At 35.9% G+C, this 17,865-nt stretch overlaps 1 protein-coding gene across 3 annotated transcripts in view; it reads left to right on the forward strand.

Moving 5' to 3' along the window:
• LOC150081158 (protein-L-histidine N-pros-methyltransferase CARNMT1) overlaps positions 1-17,646 on the forward strand; it is a 176,199-nt gene extending 158,553 nt beyond the window's left edge. The window contains exon 8 of one of the 3 annotated variants that reach the window (XM_090380997.1): positions 17,199-17,302. Coding sequence is in view for 2 of the 3 variants with exons in the window: in XM_090380995.1 (XP_090237121.1) it covers positions 17,199-17,303 (105 nt within the window). In the remaining variant the exon portion in view is untranslated. Of the gene's footprint in view, positions 1-11,555; positions 11,662-17,198 lie in introns of those variants that run through there. The other 2 variants (XM_090380995.1, XM_090380998.1) reach the window with 2 other exon arrangements.
• The last annotated feature ends 219 nt before the right edge of the window (positions 17,647-17,865 follow it).

Consider the following 17,865-nt stretch of genomic DNA (forward strand, 5'->3'; position numbering starts at 1 on the left):
TTCTTCAGTCAACAATATAAAATTAGAATCCGATGACAAATTATATTCCTTTGATATAATATCACTATATTATATCAAATATAGTGATATTATATCAAATAGTGAAATTATATTGGGTCCTTGAGGTTATCACAGACATTCTCTCAGATATGCCAGACAAGCTGTACTTGCTACCTGGGAGTCTAAAACGCTGATGGAACTGATATTCGGGTGACACTCAAGTCAAGTGGACCCAATTTCGGCGAAGTCCGGACGGTCTGTGACAGCCAAATCCTCTGCTTGCACCTTCACGATGGTGGGACTGTTAGTAATCCTGGGTATACCCTCCATGCACAAGTACATGGTGGGTGACCACCTAGGTGTGAACCAACGTAAGCAGGGGTCGAGGTGTGGCGCCCACACCACATGGAGGACCGGCGCCCCTCTGTGTTACCAGGCAGTACTAGGTGGTAGATGACTCTCATCAACCGGTGAAATACCACCACTTTGCTTATTGGAGGCTTGAAGTTGTGAACCCATGTTTAGTCTCTAGAGCTAAGTTCCGGTAAACTCTTCCCTATCTCTTCCATCATGCAGTATGATTGATGACTTTTGAGGTTATGATGAACGTCGTGGCGAGATCCAATATTCCTTACATTTCGAGGGTACAGCTCTAAAACGGTGTTCGCAGGCCGGCCGCTAGTTAGTACACCGGACCGAACCTATTGGTAACCCTCTAGGAGGCTTCCGGATCAGCTAGTGTATAATCTTGCTACCTCTACTCTGCCAGATAGTGACTGGAGGGAGTCCGAGTAGTGTGTATGCGGGGAGCATTGTCGAGGCCACGTTATGTCAAGGATCTGGGTATATTCTTACCACATGTATGCCATATCCAAAAATTTCATTACTTCATACAGCATGTCCCACCCACTTTTTCTTACTATTGAATACACAATGAATTGTCAAACTAATAGAGCAAGCTTATCTGTGAAAAGATCTAAACCTCCCAAGGACTTCCTAATTCATTTCACAAATATACGTGGTCTCAATTCTAATCTCAACGATGTCCATTTCCACTTACAGTCTGCCAAACCCCATGTACTTTTTCTGACAGAATCTCAGTTATCAGTTGATTCAACTACTACTCATCTCAGATGCCCAAATTATTCGCTGTATGATTCCTTTCGCCTCAAAGGTGGTACTTGTGCATATGTCCGTTCTGATATTCCCTGTCAGAGACTTGGCAATTTGGAATCTCCTCTCTTTGATCTTCTCTGGCTTAAAATCTCTCTACCTCATTGTGTCAAATTCATCTGTTGTCTCTACCGTTCTCCCAACTCCACTAATCACTTGGAGCTCTTTGACTTCCTCTCTTTGCAACTTGACTTTCTCCAGTCCAACTTTCCTAACAGTGAGGTAATTTTCCTTGGTGATTTTAATGTTCACAACTCCAGCTGGCTTCCGTTTTCTAGTCACACGGACCCAGCAGGTCGAGATGCTGAGGCTTTTGCAATTACTAATGACCTAGCACAGATTGTTCACTTACCTACAAGAATACCGGACAATCCTAATCATACAGCCAATACGCTTGATCTTTTTCTCACAAACAACCCTTCTAAGTACCCGGTCGAAGTGAGAGGTCCTTTAGGCACTTCAGATCACAACTTGGTGATTGTCTCTTCTCCAATGGAACCTTTATCTCATGGCTATTCACAACCTCGTGTTGTTTGGCATTACAAGAATGCAAAATGGGATGACCTGCGAGACTTCTTTTCTTCTTTTCCTTGGTCGGATTACTGTTTCAAAACTTCTGATGTCAATGTTTGCTCAGATCGTGTCAGTGAAATTATTCTTGAAGGAATGGAATCCTTTATCCCACACTCCACTTTAAAATCTCACCCTTTATCTAAACCTTGATTTTCCAATAAATGTGCTAAGGCTGTCCAAGAGAAGAACGTTGCATATCGTAATTGGCTTGTTTCTAATTCTTCAGATTCATTTTCTGCCTACACCAAAGCTCGCAACAATTGTAAAGCAGTTATTAATCAGTCCAAACTAGAGTTTGAACAGGCTAAGAGTAGAAAACTTGCTTCTTGCCCTAATGGTAGCCGAGCATTCTGGTCTCTTGCCAAAGCTATTGGCCGCAACTTTTGCCCATCTCTGCTCCCACCTCTGTCCAAACCAGATGGTTCTGTTGTCACTTCAGCCAAGGATAAAGCTGACCTGCTAGCATCCCATTTTTCTTCCAGCTCATGTATTAATGATCTTGGTAAAACACCTCCCACCATTCCCAACACGCTCCATTCAATGCCTCCTGTGGTCTTCCGTCAAAAGGATATTAGAAGGATTTTGATGAAACTTGATGCTAAGAAAGCTCCAGGTCCCGATGGTATTTCTCCACTTGTTCTCAAAACCTGTGCTCCTAACTTACTCCTATTCTTTGCCGCTTTTTTCACTTTCTTATTCCAAAGGTGTTTTTCCTTCTGCTTGGAAATTTGCTCATATCCAGCCAGTTCCTAAAAAGGGTGACAAATCCCTCCCATCCAATTATCGTCCCATTGCAATTACTTCTACTCTTTCTAAAGTAATGGAGAAATCAATTAACCGCCAACTCTTAAACCACCTAGAAACCTTCCGTATGATCAACGATCGCCAGTATGGATTCCGTCAGTGTCGATCCACTGGTGATATTCTGGCTTATGTTACCCATTTATGGACTAATTCAATGGAAAGGTTCGGTGAAACACAAGTAGTTGCTCTTGACATCTCAAAGGCTTTTGATCGTGTTTGGCATAAAGGTCTTCTAAACAAGCTTCCATCTTATGGTTTGCCAACTGTTTTTAGTAATTGGTTATCCAGTTTTCTCACTGAGGGTGATGGTAGATGGCTTTCTGTCTTCTAACTTCTCCGCTAATGCCGGTGTCCCCCAAGGTTCAGTTCTTTCCCCCACTCTTTTCCTCTTGTATATTAATGACCTTCTTCCATTGACTGGAAATCCTATCCATAGTTTTGCCGATGATAGCACAATCCATTCAACTTTCCATTTTGAGAAACCTTGTCCTGCTCAATCAGCTTTAACTTCTCGAAAATCTGCTGCCAATTCCTTAAATGCCGATCTTCAGGTAATTCTCCAGTGGGGCAAAGACAACTTAGTTGATTTCAACCCTTCTAAAACTCAGTCTTGTCTTATATCTCGCAAAAAGGATTCTTCCGCTCCTATGCTTATGTTTAGTGACACTCCGATTTCTAGGCAAAATGATATATCTCTTTTGGGGATTACCCTGACTTCTAATCTCTCTTGGCACAAGCACATTACAAATATTGCTTCCTCTGCATCTAAAAAACTTGGTTTTCTCTTTCGCTCTCGGCGTTATTTTTCTCCCAAACAGCTGCTCACTCTGTATAAATCACAAATCCGCCCTGCCATGGAATATTGTTCCCACATCTGGGGTGGTGCCCCCAAAACCTCTCTCAGGCTTCTTGATTCCATTCAGAAGAGGGCAGTTAGGTTAATTAATGATTCATCTCTAACAGAGTTTCTCCACTCGCTTTCGCATAGATGCACTGTTTCTGCTGTATGCCTCTTCTACAGATACTTCCACGGGCACTGTTCTTCTGAATTGGCTTCTATAACTCCCGCTCTCTCTTTCAAAACAGTCCGAACACATGCCGCCACCAGCCAACATCCATTTACTGTCCAACTTCCAACCCACAGAACCAACTTTTCATCTTCCTCATTTATTCATTGAACTGCCATTTTCTGGAACAACCTTCCTTCATATGTATTTCCTGAAAATTACAATCTACAGAAGTTCAAGTCCAATGTCAACAAATATCTTCTTTCGTCTTCTCAACCTCCAACCCAAGCACAGTACTAAGTACTATAGGTTCTAATACCTCTCGTGTTTGGGGTTCACATAAAAAAAAATATATATATATATACAAATGTATATTAGTAGAGGCATATGATGCAAGAAAGCAAGCTTATATAGCATCAGCCAAAAAAGGAAAAAAAAACTTCCCATTTCACCCATCCATTAACTCCAAATGTTTGTCTAGTTCTGACTTAAATTTATTTAAGCTGTCAACTTTTACAATGATAGATGGAAGTTTGTTCCAGCATGCAACTCATCATCATCATCAGCCATTTTCAATCCACTGCAGGATGAAGCAACTTTCCAGTTCCTTCTGTTTTGAGCACTGGCCATCCATTTACTACTGAAAAACTCATGAATTTCATCTATCCATCTCCGCCTTTGTCTTCCAGGTTTTCTTCTAGCTCCTCTTGGGTACCATTCTGTTATTTTCTTAGTCCATCTGTCATCATATCTTCGAGCTATGTGTCCTGCCCAAGACCATTTTAGTTCTTTAGTTTTGATAAGAATGTCCTTTACTTGAGTTTGCTGCCTAATCCATGTGTTTCTCTTCTTATCTAACAGTCTGATTCCCAATAAAATTCGTTCCATTCATCGCTGTGTAGTTCTTAGCTTCTCTTCCATTCTTTTGGTGAGTGCCCAAGTTTCACTTCCATAAGTCATGGTGGGGAGTATACATTGATTCATTATTTTACGTTTCAGACAAACTGGGATATTGCTCTTCAGTATGTGACTATATTTCCTGAATGCTATCCATCCAAAATTTATTCTTCTCTTGACTTCCAGCCATTTATCATTATTACAGCTAATAACTTGTCCCAGATAAGTATATGACTCCACCTTTTCAATTACTGCTCCTTCAATCATTATTTCCCTTTCCGTGGCATACTTGTTCATCATTACTTTTGTTTTAGCCATATTCATCTTTAGTCCAAAATCCTTACTAACTGATTAAGATTTTCCTCTAATTCTTTGGGATCGTGGCTTATGACCACAATGTCATCTGCAAATCGTAAATGGTTTAGGTACTCTCCGTTCACATTGACTCCTTTCTGCGACCAGTCTAATCTTCTGAAAGCTTCCTCAAGGGCAGCAGTAAACAGCTTCGGAGATATTGTGTCTCCTTGTCGAACTCCTTTCTCGATTTTAAATTTGCTACTGTCTTTGTCTAGTCTAATAAAGGATGTAGCACTCTCATATACTTTCTTCAAAATCATAATATATGGAGTATCTATGCCTTGTCTTTCCAGTGCCCGAAACATTGCCTTATGCTGTATGGAGTCAAATGCCTTTTCATAATCCACAAATGCCAGGCATAATGGTGTTTTATATTCATTTGCTTTCTCCATTAGCTGTGATATTACGTGAAGGTGATCCATAGTTGAGAATCCTGTCCTAAAGCTAGCTTGCTCTTTCGGTTGATTCTCATCAAGTATTCTTTCTAATCTGTTAGTAATGACCCTTGTGAACAACTTGTAGATATGGGATAACAAGCTAATTGGTCTATAATTTCCAATTTCTGATTTATCTCCTTTCTTATGCAGCAAAACTATGATTGCATTATTCCACTGCTTAGGCATCACACCTTTTCTAATGCACTTTGTGAAGAGCCTTGCCAGTTTTTGTGTTATGTCTCTTCCTCCCAATTTGAACAACTCTACAGTAACTTCATCTTCCCCCGGGGCTTTCCGATTCTTCATTTTCTTCAATGCATGTTCTACCTCATCAGGAAGAATATCGGGTATGTCGTATGTGTTGCTACTTTGCAATCCAAGTTCCCCACTGGTGGTATCGTTCCCTCGCTCCTTGTATAATTCTCTATAGTAGTCTTCTGCTATTTGAATTATGCCTTCTCTGCTGTTTATAAGTACACCATCGCTATTCTTCAGTTTCAGTATCATTTGTCTTTCTGTATTACTGCTCATGGCTGCTGATTTAAATCCTTTGTTTTCCCTTAATGCTTGTTCTACTTTTCTTGTGTTAAATCTTCTTATGTCCTCTCTGAGTCTCTTTCTAATGGCTTTGCATAACTCAGTATACTCAATTTTCTCCCTGTCAGTGTTTTTCTTGCTCTTCATTTGTCGTCTTTGGTTCATCATGACAAGTGTTTCTTGACTAATATTTTCTTATCTGGATTTCTTTTTCCTTATAGGTTTCTTGGGCTTTATCACTTTCAGAAAGTTGTAATATTCCTCGTCGATATCTTGGTCCTGAGCAGTCTGCAGAAGCTCAAACTTGTTCTTAAGTTCCAGTACATACTGCTTTTTCTCCTCCTCTGTTATTTCAAAGACCTTTGTATTATTTACTCGAGTCAGTTTTTTCCTTTCCTTTCCTACATCTATGTCAAGTGTACATCTTACCATCCTGTGATCACTTCCAACATTTACCTTATTCAGGACGGTAACATCATTCACAATATATCTTCTGTTAGTGAGGATGAAGTTGATTTCATTAGTTGTTAATCCATTTGGACTCTTCCATGTCCACTTTCTGTTGACCCTTTTCTTGAAAAAAGTGTTCATTACTGACATTCCTTGAGATTCTGCAAATTCCACAAGTCTTTCACCTCTTTTATTTCTTTCACCAATTCCAAAATTTCCTATAGTTCCTCTTTCTGCGCTGTTTTGCCTTTTTCCAACCTTAGCATTGAAGTCCCCCATAATAATATTGTAGTGGGTTTTCTGCTCATCTAGAAGACTCTCAATTTCAGTGTACATTTCTTCAACCTCTTCATCATCATGGCTCGATGTTGGTGCATAAATCATTATAATCTTTAGCTTGTACCTCTTAGAAATCTTGAGTATTAGCATGCAACTACCTGCTGGCTAAAGGCAAATTTCCGCACATCTATTCTACAACAGTTTTCCAACTGTTTTTTTTTTTTTTTTTTAATTTTTTTCCCTCAGGCAAACTAATCTGGGCAAGACAAGAATCCTGTCAGCATTGAGCTTGCTCAAACGATTCAAGGCCTTATTGAAACTTAGTATTTGCAGAACATTAAGTATTTCTTTGTAAGAGCAACCCTTTGTTCCATTCACCAATCTCATTGTGCCCTTCTTTGTACTCGTTCAGGCAGCTCTACATCCTTCCTAAAATGAGGCCTCCAGACTTGTATACAGTACTCAAGGGGTGGCCTGGCCATTCCCTTATACAAGTGGATAATCACTTCCTTATCCCTGCTAGAATAATTGCTGTATATCATTGACAGGACACCATCAGCTACTCTTCAGACTGTATCTTCCTATCTGACTGCACAATTGCCCCAGGCCTTTTTCATTCTCTACCACCCTGAGTGTAGTACCACACAGTTGATACTTTATTCTGGGATTCCTGCTACCCATATGCAGTACTTTACATTTGTCAATGTTAAACTTCAGTTGCCACCTCTCAGCTCATCTGCTCAACATTTCTAGATCCTCTTGCAGTAGCGTACTAATTATTAGTGTCATTAACAACCCTGCCAACCTTCATATTGTCTGCAAACTTGGACAGTAAGCCTGATATACCATCATCAATATCATTGATAAATACAGAAAACAACAATGGGCCCAACATGGATCCCTGGGGACATCCTTAATTACATTAGTGTGCAAAGGTCCTGTGGGACCAGCACACTCTGCCCTGATGGCTGCTGCTGTGTTGCCTCATGATCAAGTTCAAGCTCTGGCATTGATGTGTGCAGGTGAGAGCTTTATGGGTACCCCCCCCTTTGTCCCCCCTTTATGGGTTTAAGTTCTTCTAGGGCATCTACTCTGTTCTTTAAGGTCTCATAAAGGCCTATAACAACGCTGAGTACCTAACTTCTTCACTGCTTATGTCAAGCATGCACAAAGACTATATCCCAGTTCACAAATGGGGATCACAGGGTAACATGAGTAATTACAGATCTGGTAGCTTAACTGTTGCCCCAATGAAAAAATGGAGTTACTGGTTAAGAATTAATGCTGACCATCAAGACAGGAACATAATTATATTTCAGTTCCAATGTGGAAATGATAAGGGACAATCTTCTCTGACCAATCAGACACTGTGATGCACTAACAAAGAACTGTATGCAAAAATTAATTTTAATATCATATATTTGGATTTCAGGAAAGTTTTTAATACTTTTGCACATGAAAGACTGCCTTACAAATTGTAACAGTGCAAAATACTGCTATGAATAAAGGAGGGTGAGTGGGAGAAGAAAGAGTAGTTATTAATGGACACTGCTCTTTGTGGACAAACGTTATTAGTGTTAGCCTACAGGGTTTTGTGCTGGTCCCATTTTTCTTTTCTATATTTATTAATAAAATTAGGTTTAATGTCTAAGTATTGCAGATAATACATAGGTTGGCAGGGTGATTATGATAATAATCAAGGTAAGTTACTGTAACAAGATCTAGAAAAATTAGATTCTACTTCCCTGCGTGAAGTGCCACTGTGTGGCACTTCACGCAGGGAAGTAGAAAATGAAAAAGACCTGGGGGTAATTGTGCAGTCAGATATGAAATTTTAGGAGCAGTGCAGACAGACTGCCAAGACAGATTATAGTGTTTTTTTCAGTGATATACAGGAACTTTGCTAGCAAGGATAAGGAGGTGATTATCCCTTTGTACAAGGGAAGAAGGGTAACCAGATTGGTGAATGGGAAGGGAACAAAAGGGTGCTCTTACCTAGAAGGCTTCAGTTCTGCAAATTGCAGAGACTTGTCTCCTGCCAGGTAATCTGATTGATATGTTTAGGGCTTTGAATGGATTGAGCAAGCTGAATGATGTTGGTGATGACATTCTTGCTCAGACTATACACATGAGAGGCATAAATTCAAATTTAGGAAGGATGATTGCAGGTTAGATGTGCCAAAGTTTGGATTCAGCCAGCGAGTGGTTGCATGTTTGAACGAACTTCCATCTGTCATTGTGGAAGATGGTAATTTGAATAAATTCAAGGAAGTACTGCACAAATTATTTGAGGGGGATGGACAGGTGACGTTGGAGGGTTTTTTTTTTTTTTTGCTGATGCTTTATAAGCTTGTTTTCTTGCATCAATTGCTACTACTAATATTAATAATAATACTAATTGTTGTTTGAAATATATATTGTTTTAATGCCTCTTTGATATGTAATTGAATTTCTAGGAAAATCATTTTATTGGAAACTGCATTATAAACTTGTAAAAATTAGTGCCAAGGTGAATTTTGAAGTCTTTAGACCACTTCTTGTTTTATACTAGAAAAATATTGCTCATAATGAATTGTATATTGACAAACTCTAATCAGATAACTTCATTATGCAAGTTAAGAGATTACACCCCACTGTCTATATTTTTTTTTCTTTCCTTAGATATGAATTTCATTTGGTAAGAAAAACTGATAGTATTTTTGATCATGGAAAAGAAAGAGAGAAATGAATTTGCATAAATCTCTCTCTCTATATATATATATATATATATACTATCATTGAATTATATTAAATAATGTTAAATTATAGTAAAATGAATAAATAATTAAGCATTCATTAGAGGCAGCGACATGCAATTCCTCCATATGAAGCCGAAATATATACTATCATTGAATTATATTAAATAATGTTAAATTATAGTAAAATGAATAAATAATTAAGCATTCATTAGAGGCAGCGACATGCAATTCCTCCATATGAAGCTGAAATACATCCATTATTTTAAATTAAATAAAACATAAGCCAGTAGTATAGCAAAAACTGTAGAGCGAAAATTAACATAAAAATTTCGCTCTACAGTTTTTGCTATACTACTGGCTTATGTTTTATTTAATTTAAAATAATGGAGATATATATATATATATATATATATATATATATATAACACACACACACACACACACACACATATAATATATATAACACACACACACACACACACACACACACACATATATATATATATATATATATATATATGTGTGTGTGTGAAATAATAATTTACAGTATAGGATCTCCTGTGTAATTAATAACTGTTACACTGATGGAACTGTAAATTAAGTGACAACCTCACTTCCAAAACATAAAATTGAAACCCAATGCATTGCTAATGCTACAGTGTTTATTACTGTGCATCTAGTAAACATTTATCCCTGTTTATACACTGTTATACGATGAAGCTTGCACAATAGTAAGCTGTTGGATTTTTTACTGTCAAATTTCTCCAGTTTTGATTCACTCGCTGATGCAAATCAAAATTTGAAATAATACTGGATGAATACTAAAACTCAAACCAACATGATTTTAATAGATATTTTAATTTTTAAGTGTTTTTTTTTTTTATTATTATTATTATTTATTTTTTGGTGAAAATTTGCTAGTGTGCCAGGTAGTGAATTTAAAAAAAAGCGCAAATAAACTCTGTTCATATTCTGGCATAATCACAGATCAGAAGAGTTTACAACTGGTCATTTGACAAGAATATTATTAACTCTATCTGCTCATGTGGGTTAAAATCATTATCAAATAAAGTGTGTGCTGCTGTATTTTCACAGCTACGCCAGACCTAAATATTTTCTGTTTATACTCTGGCATGGCCACACAGATCAGAGGAGTGTACAATTAGTCATATAATAAGAACATATAACAAAATACAGTTATCATTAACTATTTTGTACTTATTGATTATGACAGTCTGATAACTTTTGAGCTATTTGTCAGCTTAAGAACTAATTGAAACTGTCATCAGCATAGTGAATTTTGTTTAACTTAATTATAAAAGAGAAAGAAATTGAAACCACTAAAATTTATCAAAAGGTAACAGAGTTTTTCTATAAAAAACATACTGTAGGCGCTCATGTATAAGCTGAAAAATTTTGGACATTTTCAAAATCAAAAAGTATGGGGTCACCTGTATAGGGTCGTGTCATTTTTCTACATACAGAAAAAAATATTTATGCTAATAATTTGAAATAATTTTAAAAATATTATAACAGGACGTACAAGTTAATGTCTTGTTTAACAAGACATACTGGTTAGTGCATTGCATCATCAAGTCTTATGTAATAATTTATCCGAAGTACTACATACAGACTTGATTCAATGCACTAACTTATGTTTAGTTAAGTTTTCATAGTCTGAGGCTTTCACCCCTAGATTTTTATTGAATAATAACTATAAAGATCTGAATGTAACTATAAAAAGCTGGCTGAATTATAATTATTAACTGTTTTAAAACAGCTTGTGAACACACTTGTGATTATCATTGCAATGGACCAACAAATTACACTAGTTGGTAGTTTAAGTAGTAAAGTGTTCTTTTCTTTTTTATTTTGTAATGGTTTTTGATCTAAAATTACCACTGATGTTTGTGGAAAACACACATCTTCAAAACCTACTAGTGCAATGAACTGGTCCATTATCATAGCTACCATAATGTCAAATGTCTTCTCTTGTGGAGGACTATATAAAGAACTGAGAACAAAATGGAATTTTTCCTGAAAAAATTCGCCTTATTCTCAGTTCTTTATAGAGTGAGCAATGCATATATTTTTCCATATCTAATTGCAATAATTTTTTGTTGTACAGTGTTTTGTAAACCAAATCCAGGTGACAGTATTACATTTCTAAACTTTTATAGCATCTACATTTGTTGTTGGACAGTAGTCAGAAAATATATCAAAGTGCCTTTGTTTTAATAGGGAAGTGCAGTTGATAGTACTGGTAATCACATAACCAGTTTTATTAATTCTTTCATAAATAGTGCAAGTATGGCTGAAATAAATTGAAAACGAGTGTCATATGAAACTGGCTTTAACTTGAAAGTAGTTAATCTTGCAGAGGCTACAGTTGGTGTTAATCATTTTAAAACAGCTGCTTAATCATTTAATATTAAGGTAAGTGATAAACAGCATCTTTGATTTTATAAAGTACATTGTATAAATATTCCATTCATTTACTATCAAAAAAGGTCTTGGATCAAATAGTTTTGCACACCTCACACATTTCATTATGCTGAAATATACAAAACAGTATAATATCTTCATATTTAATATATTAAAAGCTTATTGGCCTAATTAATATGTATATGTAAAAGTACTTGGACTTTCATACCTCTAAGGGTTTTTTCAGAAAGCAGATTTTAAACTGTAGCGAATAATTCTGTGATCTTTATATTCACAAAAGCCAACTTTTATTCTTGCTCAGAGTAGTATATTTTGTTGGAAGCCCCCCCTATACATGCATATTCATTTGAAAATTATAAGATTTACAATGTAATACAATAAATGTTGTATGGCAAAATAATATAATTCTAACCTATGGTTGTGCTCAGGGTGTAGCCTAATGGATTAAAAAATAGGTAGGGTTTTTTTTTATGAGGATTCTAAACATGAAAAGTATTACTTAGTACCATGTGTGGGTTGAAGATACTTGTTGATATCAGACTTGAATTTCTGTAGGTAGCAATTTTTAGGAAATATATGTGAAGGAAGGTTGTTGTAATGTTGCAAGAAAATTGAAGTTGATTGGATACATGAGAAAGAAGAAAGGTTCTGTGAGTTTGAGGGTTTGGTAGTAAGTTGATGCTGACTGGTTGCAGCATGAGTGATACAGACTTTGTAAGGCACAGGTCGTTAATTAACCTGACTGCACTCTTTTCGATGGAATCCATAAGCCTGAGAAAGGGGCACCATGCCATAAGTGGGAACAATATTTATAATAAGGAAGATTTGAGATTTATACAGAATAAGCAGTTGCATAAAAGAAAAGCAATGCCATGAGCAAATGAAAAATCCAAGTTTTTAAATGCAGAGGGAGCAATATTTTGTGATGTACTTGTGTCAGAAGAGATTAGAAGTAGAAGTCAGGGTAATCCTGAATAGAGATATGTGATCTTGACTAGGACTCTCAGTTTCATTGAAGGATAAGCAAAGGAGCAATCGATTCCTTTTTTTTTTTTGAGATATAACAACTGAGTTTTAGAATGAAAAATTAACTAAGTTACTTTTGCTCCATTGGAGAATTGGATCTGGAGATTAGCATTTAAGGAATCGGTAGTGGATATTTGACAAGCTGAAGCTGTTCGTGCAGGTCAGTGTTTTCAAACTGATAGATGGAATTCAGTTTGCTATCATCAGCAAAACTATGATAAGATTTTCGCAGTCAGTGGAAGAAGGTCATTAATATATAAGAAGAAAAGAGTGGGGGAAAAGAACTGAACTTTGGGGAACACTGGCCCTAGTGGAGAAGTTAGAAGACAGAGAGCCATTTATCATAACCTGCAGAGAGTGGTCAGAGAGGAAATGGAATACCTAATTGCAAAAACCAGTTGGAAGATGGAAACTTGTTAAGAAGACCTTTATACGAAGCACAATCAAAAGTCATAGAAATGTCAAGAGCAACTGCTTGAGGTTCACCAATCTTTTCCATTGAATTTGTCCTTAAATGAGCAACTCAACCCAAAATACCACCAGAGGATTGACACTGACAGAATTCATACTGGAAATCATTGATCGAATCGAAGGTTTTTGAGATAGTTTAGGTTTGGCAGTTAATGGATTTCTCCATTACTTTTGAAAGAGTAGAGATAAGTACAATGGTATGATAATTGGATGGGAGGGAGAGATATGTCACCCTTTTAGGAACTGGCTAGATATGAGCAAATTTCCACCAGTGGAATAAGAAAAAGTATAAAAAAGGACACGACAGAAGTAAGCTCAGAGCATAGGTTTTGAGGATAAGTGAAGAAATACCATCAAGATTGTTCGAAATTCTTCTGACATCCTTTTGACAGAAGACCATAAGAGGCATTGAGTGGAATGTACTGGGCATGATAGGAGGTGGTTTTCCAAGATCACCTTTATGTTTAGCTGAGAAAGCAATAGAATGGAGGTGGGAGTATTAGATGGGCAAAAGTTTCAGCCAGCAGCTTTGGGAAGAGACCAGAATGTTTGACTACTGTTTGGACAAGAAGCAAATTTTTGGCTCTTGGCCTGTTTAAACTCTAGTTTTGATTGGTCAACTTACAATTGTTGTGAGCTTTAGTGTAGGCAGAAAATGAAACTGGAGATTTGGATGCAAGCCATTTGTGATATGCAATGTTCTTATCTCAAACAGCTTTAGCACATTTATTGGAAAACCAAGGTTTAGATAAAGAATGAGATTTTAAGTTGGAGTGGGCAATAAAGGATTTCATCCCAACAAGAATAATTTCACTGACATGATATATGCAAACATTCACACATCAGGAGATTTAAAACAGTATTCCAACCAAAGAATAGAGATCTAGCAGATCATCCCATTTTACATTCTTGTAATAACAAACGTGGCTGAGAATGGTTAATGAAAGGCTCCATTAGAGGAGAGACCATTGTCAAGTTGTGATCTGAGGTGCCTACAGGACCACCTACTTCAACCATGTACTTTGACAATCTAGTGTATTAGGTTTTGTGTGAGGTCATTAGTAATTGGAGAAGCCTCACTATCTTGATCAACTCGCTCTGTGTGACTAGAAAACTGAAGCCAGCTGGAGTTGCGATGTTAAAATCACCAAGGAAAATTACCTCACTGTTAGGAAAGTTTAACTGGAGAAAGTCTCCTTTCAAAGAAAGGAGGTCAAAAGAGTCCAAGTGATTTAGTGGAGTTGGGAGAACGATAGAGGCGATAGATGAATTTGACAGAATGGGGTGGAGAGATTTTAAGCCAGGTAAGATTGAAAAAAGGAGATTACACATTTCGATGTCTTTGATAAGGAATATCAGCATGTACAATTACCACCTTTGAAGCTAAAAGAATTGTACAGTAAATACTTAGGACAACTGATAATGGTTGAGGCAGCCAATAATTCGTATTCTGTCAGAAAAAGTAAGTGGGTCTTATAGAATGTAAGTGGAAATGGACATCTTAAAACTCTAAAAACAAATTTTCAGTTATGATATTTAATACAGCAACAAATAATGCTTTTTTCTTTGAATTTAACCCGAACTAGGCAAACATATTTAATGGTACATTAGCACTTGCAAGGAAGAAAACACCAATTTTCTTTCTCAAATGTAATTTCTCATTGTTACAATATGATTAATGAAAGAAACACTTTCTAAATTCTAGTGAAGAACATTTTAGTGTAAAAAATTTTGTGAAAGTTACCAGTGAAGATGAGTCATAAAGTCAACTGAAAAAAGTGAAATTTTTTATAAAAAAAACTTAGAAAAATAAATATTAAATTACAGTTTCTTTGCCATTGAATTTTTTTATTGAAGTGTGGCCGGCACTCTTAAAGATGCCTATATTTCAGAATCTGTAAAGATCAGTATTTGAACTTTGCATCATTTTCATGTAGTTGTAATTCATAAATTGAAAATCAGCAAAATGATTGTGCAATTTTTATATTTGGAATGTTAACATACTTTTCTGTTATAAAATAAGGATACGGAAACTGACAAATATGCACATGAATATGGTAGTTCATTAAGCATAGTTTGCTATTAATGTTGTATCTCAAGCCTTATTATATATGTGTAACTAAATGTTTTGAAAGAAAGAAAATTTAGCTGTATAAGCTAAATTTATTGAATGGTGAATACTGTTCCTGAAAGCATTCATCATTCAGTCTTTATCAGAAAGACTGAATAGTAGCATTATCACAACACCAAATACAATACTTGACGTATATATGGAGATGAAACAATAATTAAGATGACTGAAATGCCTTCGAAGGTCAGAAAAATATTAAAAGCGTTAAAAGTATAAATGAAATGAAATCTAAAACACAGGACCTTTTGGTATGCAAAAAAAGTTGCCTTTTAACACTTTCAGCGAGGCAGTGAGTAAAATTACATGGAGGGGGGAAAGGAGGAAGAGACGGAAAGGAAAGAGTAATTCTCTACTGTGCCAAGGTTAGCGTAACCTTTAGTCACTCAAGAACTACTTAGAAGAAGGGAGAGAGAAGATGGTGGGGGAAAATTTGGAAAAGAAGACTAGGCAATGTTCCTCCAGATTCAAAGATTGGATGTTGTTCACATATCATCGTTTCTGTTCAAATTGTGTTTAGTGCTGTGTATGTGGGCATATTCCAACCAGTAACTAATCTTGAAATCTCATGTGCAATGAATAATTGGTCAGACAACTTGAGTAGTTGAGACCCGCTAATTTTCATAAAATTGGACAAATGCTAATAATTTATTGTAATTTTTCCTTGCAGAGGATCTGCAATCTCATGGATTTAAAATAAATCCATAATGAATAAAATAAATTTAAAATCTTTGTGGATTTTTTTGAAAAGGGTAGTATAGGCTATTTTTTTGGGAATTTTAAAGGAATATTAAATTTTAAGAATATTATATTTTATTTCAAGGCAGAATACTCTTTCCTAGGGTTTTCTTCAGCGACAGCTGCCTCTGGGAGAGGTGTAATTCAGGTGTTGAAATTGCAATTATATGGAAGGACAACAAAGGAAAAAGCCAGCTTTTGTCCTAAATCCTTGCATGGAGAGTAATTGTAGGCATAAAGTGCAATGAATAATTTGGACATCGTTTGGGCCATCATATCCCTCCTCCTAATAGAGCACAGCTGTAATATGGTCTTTCAAGCGGTCCTCCAGAAAATGGATGGCTTCACCGAGAAAGCTTGAATTACAATCTCCACGTGGTATACTGTAAAACACGCCAAAAGCACTTGTTTCAGATTTTAATTTATTATATTGTTAATGCTTTTAATTCAGTATATTTTAACATTTTATAGTAATATTTTATTTTACATTTAATCAAAAGTTATATTTTATTTATATATTTTTAACAGTAAATAAATCAACTTGCAATAGTTATAAACAAAGACTGACATGCTGGTAAAGTTTATGGGGGATAATTTCCTAATATGTCACAGCCTTCAACAGTGGGTTCGAGGGGAATTTTAAATCAGAAGAAAATCCTCCTCGAACCCACTGTTGAGGGGGATTTTAAATCAGAGAAGAAAAGCAAGATGTAAGGAAACTTCATTGCTTGTGATAACTTCTAAATTGTGATATATCAGCTTATCATTTGATGGCTGCATATCATTTGATGGCTCAGCTGTGATGTGCATTTATTTCCCCCCCCCCCATTTTATCAGTCTGTCAAAATTTGTTTATAACTGTTAGTTTATTTATTTATTTTATTAATTATTCTTCTCTCTGTATACCATAAGTACGGTACTTAGCATTATGCTGCTATTCAGCCTTGAAAAAATTTTCAGGAGTGGCCTATGCAATTAAATTTAGCATATACATCATGCAGAGCAGTATTTCTCATTGAAAACATTCAGTTCGATGTTACCTATCTGTGAAATAATGCCCTTCATTTCATATATTATTGTGAATATGTGTGTATGTTTTTAATATACAAGTTTTTGAATGGAAAATCTTCCTTTTCAGAAAGAAGAGACAGGGCTGAGGACACCATATACTCAAAATCTACGCTCAATGATGTTTTATGAATATAGAAGTGTCTTTTTTATTTGCCAGAAGCCTTCTTCATGACATATGTACTAATTAAGCATTCGTCAGTAATTACCTAAAAATTCAGACCATATTTGTTCAGTCAGATATATTTGTAGCCAAGGTGGACTGGTGCCTGTAAAACATTCTTCCTATGAAAATAACTGAATGATGGTGGGCTATCACACTCTAAATTGACCACTCATATCATTTATCATATTGCCTCTAGTTTATTCAGAATTCATAAATTTCAACATAATATAAAATATGGAAGATATATTAGCCTCTGTTGCCCTCTGAATTTCTGATGAGATTTGGATGTGTAATGTGCATGTGTGCATCCCACACACACACACACACACACACACACATATATATATATATATATATAATAGTAGTGTTAACTTACCCAAAAACTTCTGTCAGGGATACATATAAAAATTTTCTGATACCTTTTAGTTTTTCCTGTATTGTTAACAAAATTGTCAGCATTTTATATTTTTTCTCTCATTTGTGAAAGCTCTGAGTTAGCAGATGGATATAGTATTTTTCTCTTATTTGAAAAATAAAATATACATGTAAAGAAAAGTAAATGTACAATTAA

This window comes from Mastigoproctus giganteus, chromosome 9, assembly GCF_048544385.1.
Source record: "Mastigoproctus giganteus isolate SK-2022 chromosome 9, ASM4854438v1, whole genome shotgun sequence".
NCBI lineage: Eukaryota > Metazoa > Arthropoda > Arachnida > Uropygi > Thelyphonidae > Mastigoproctus > Mastigoproctus giganteus.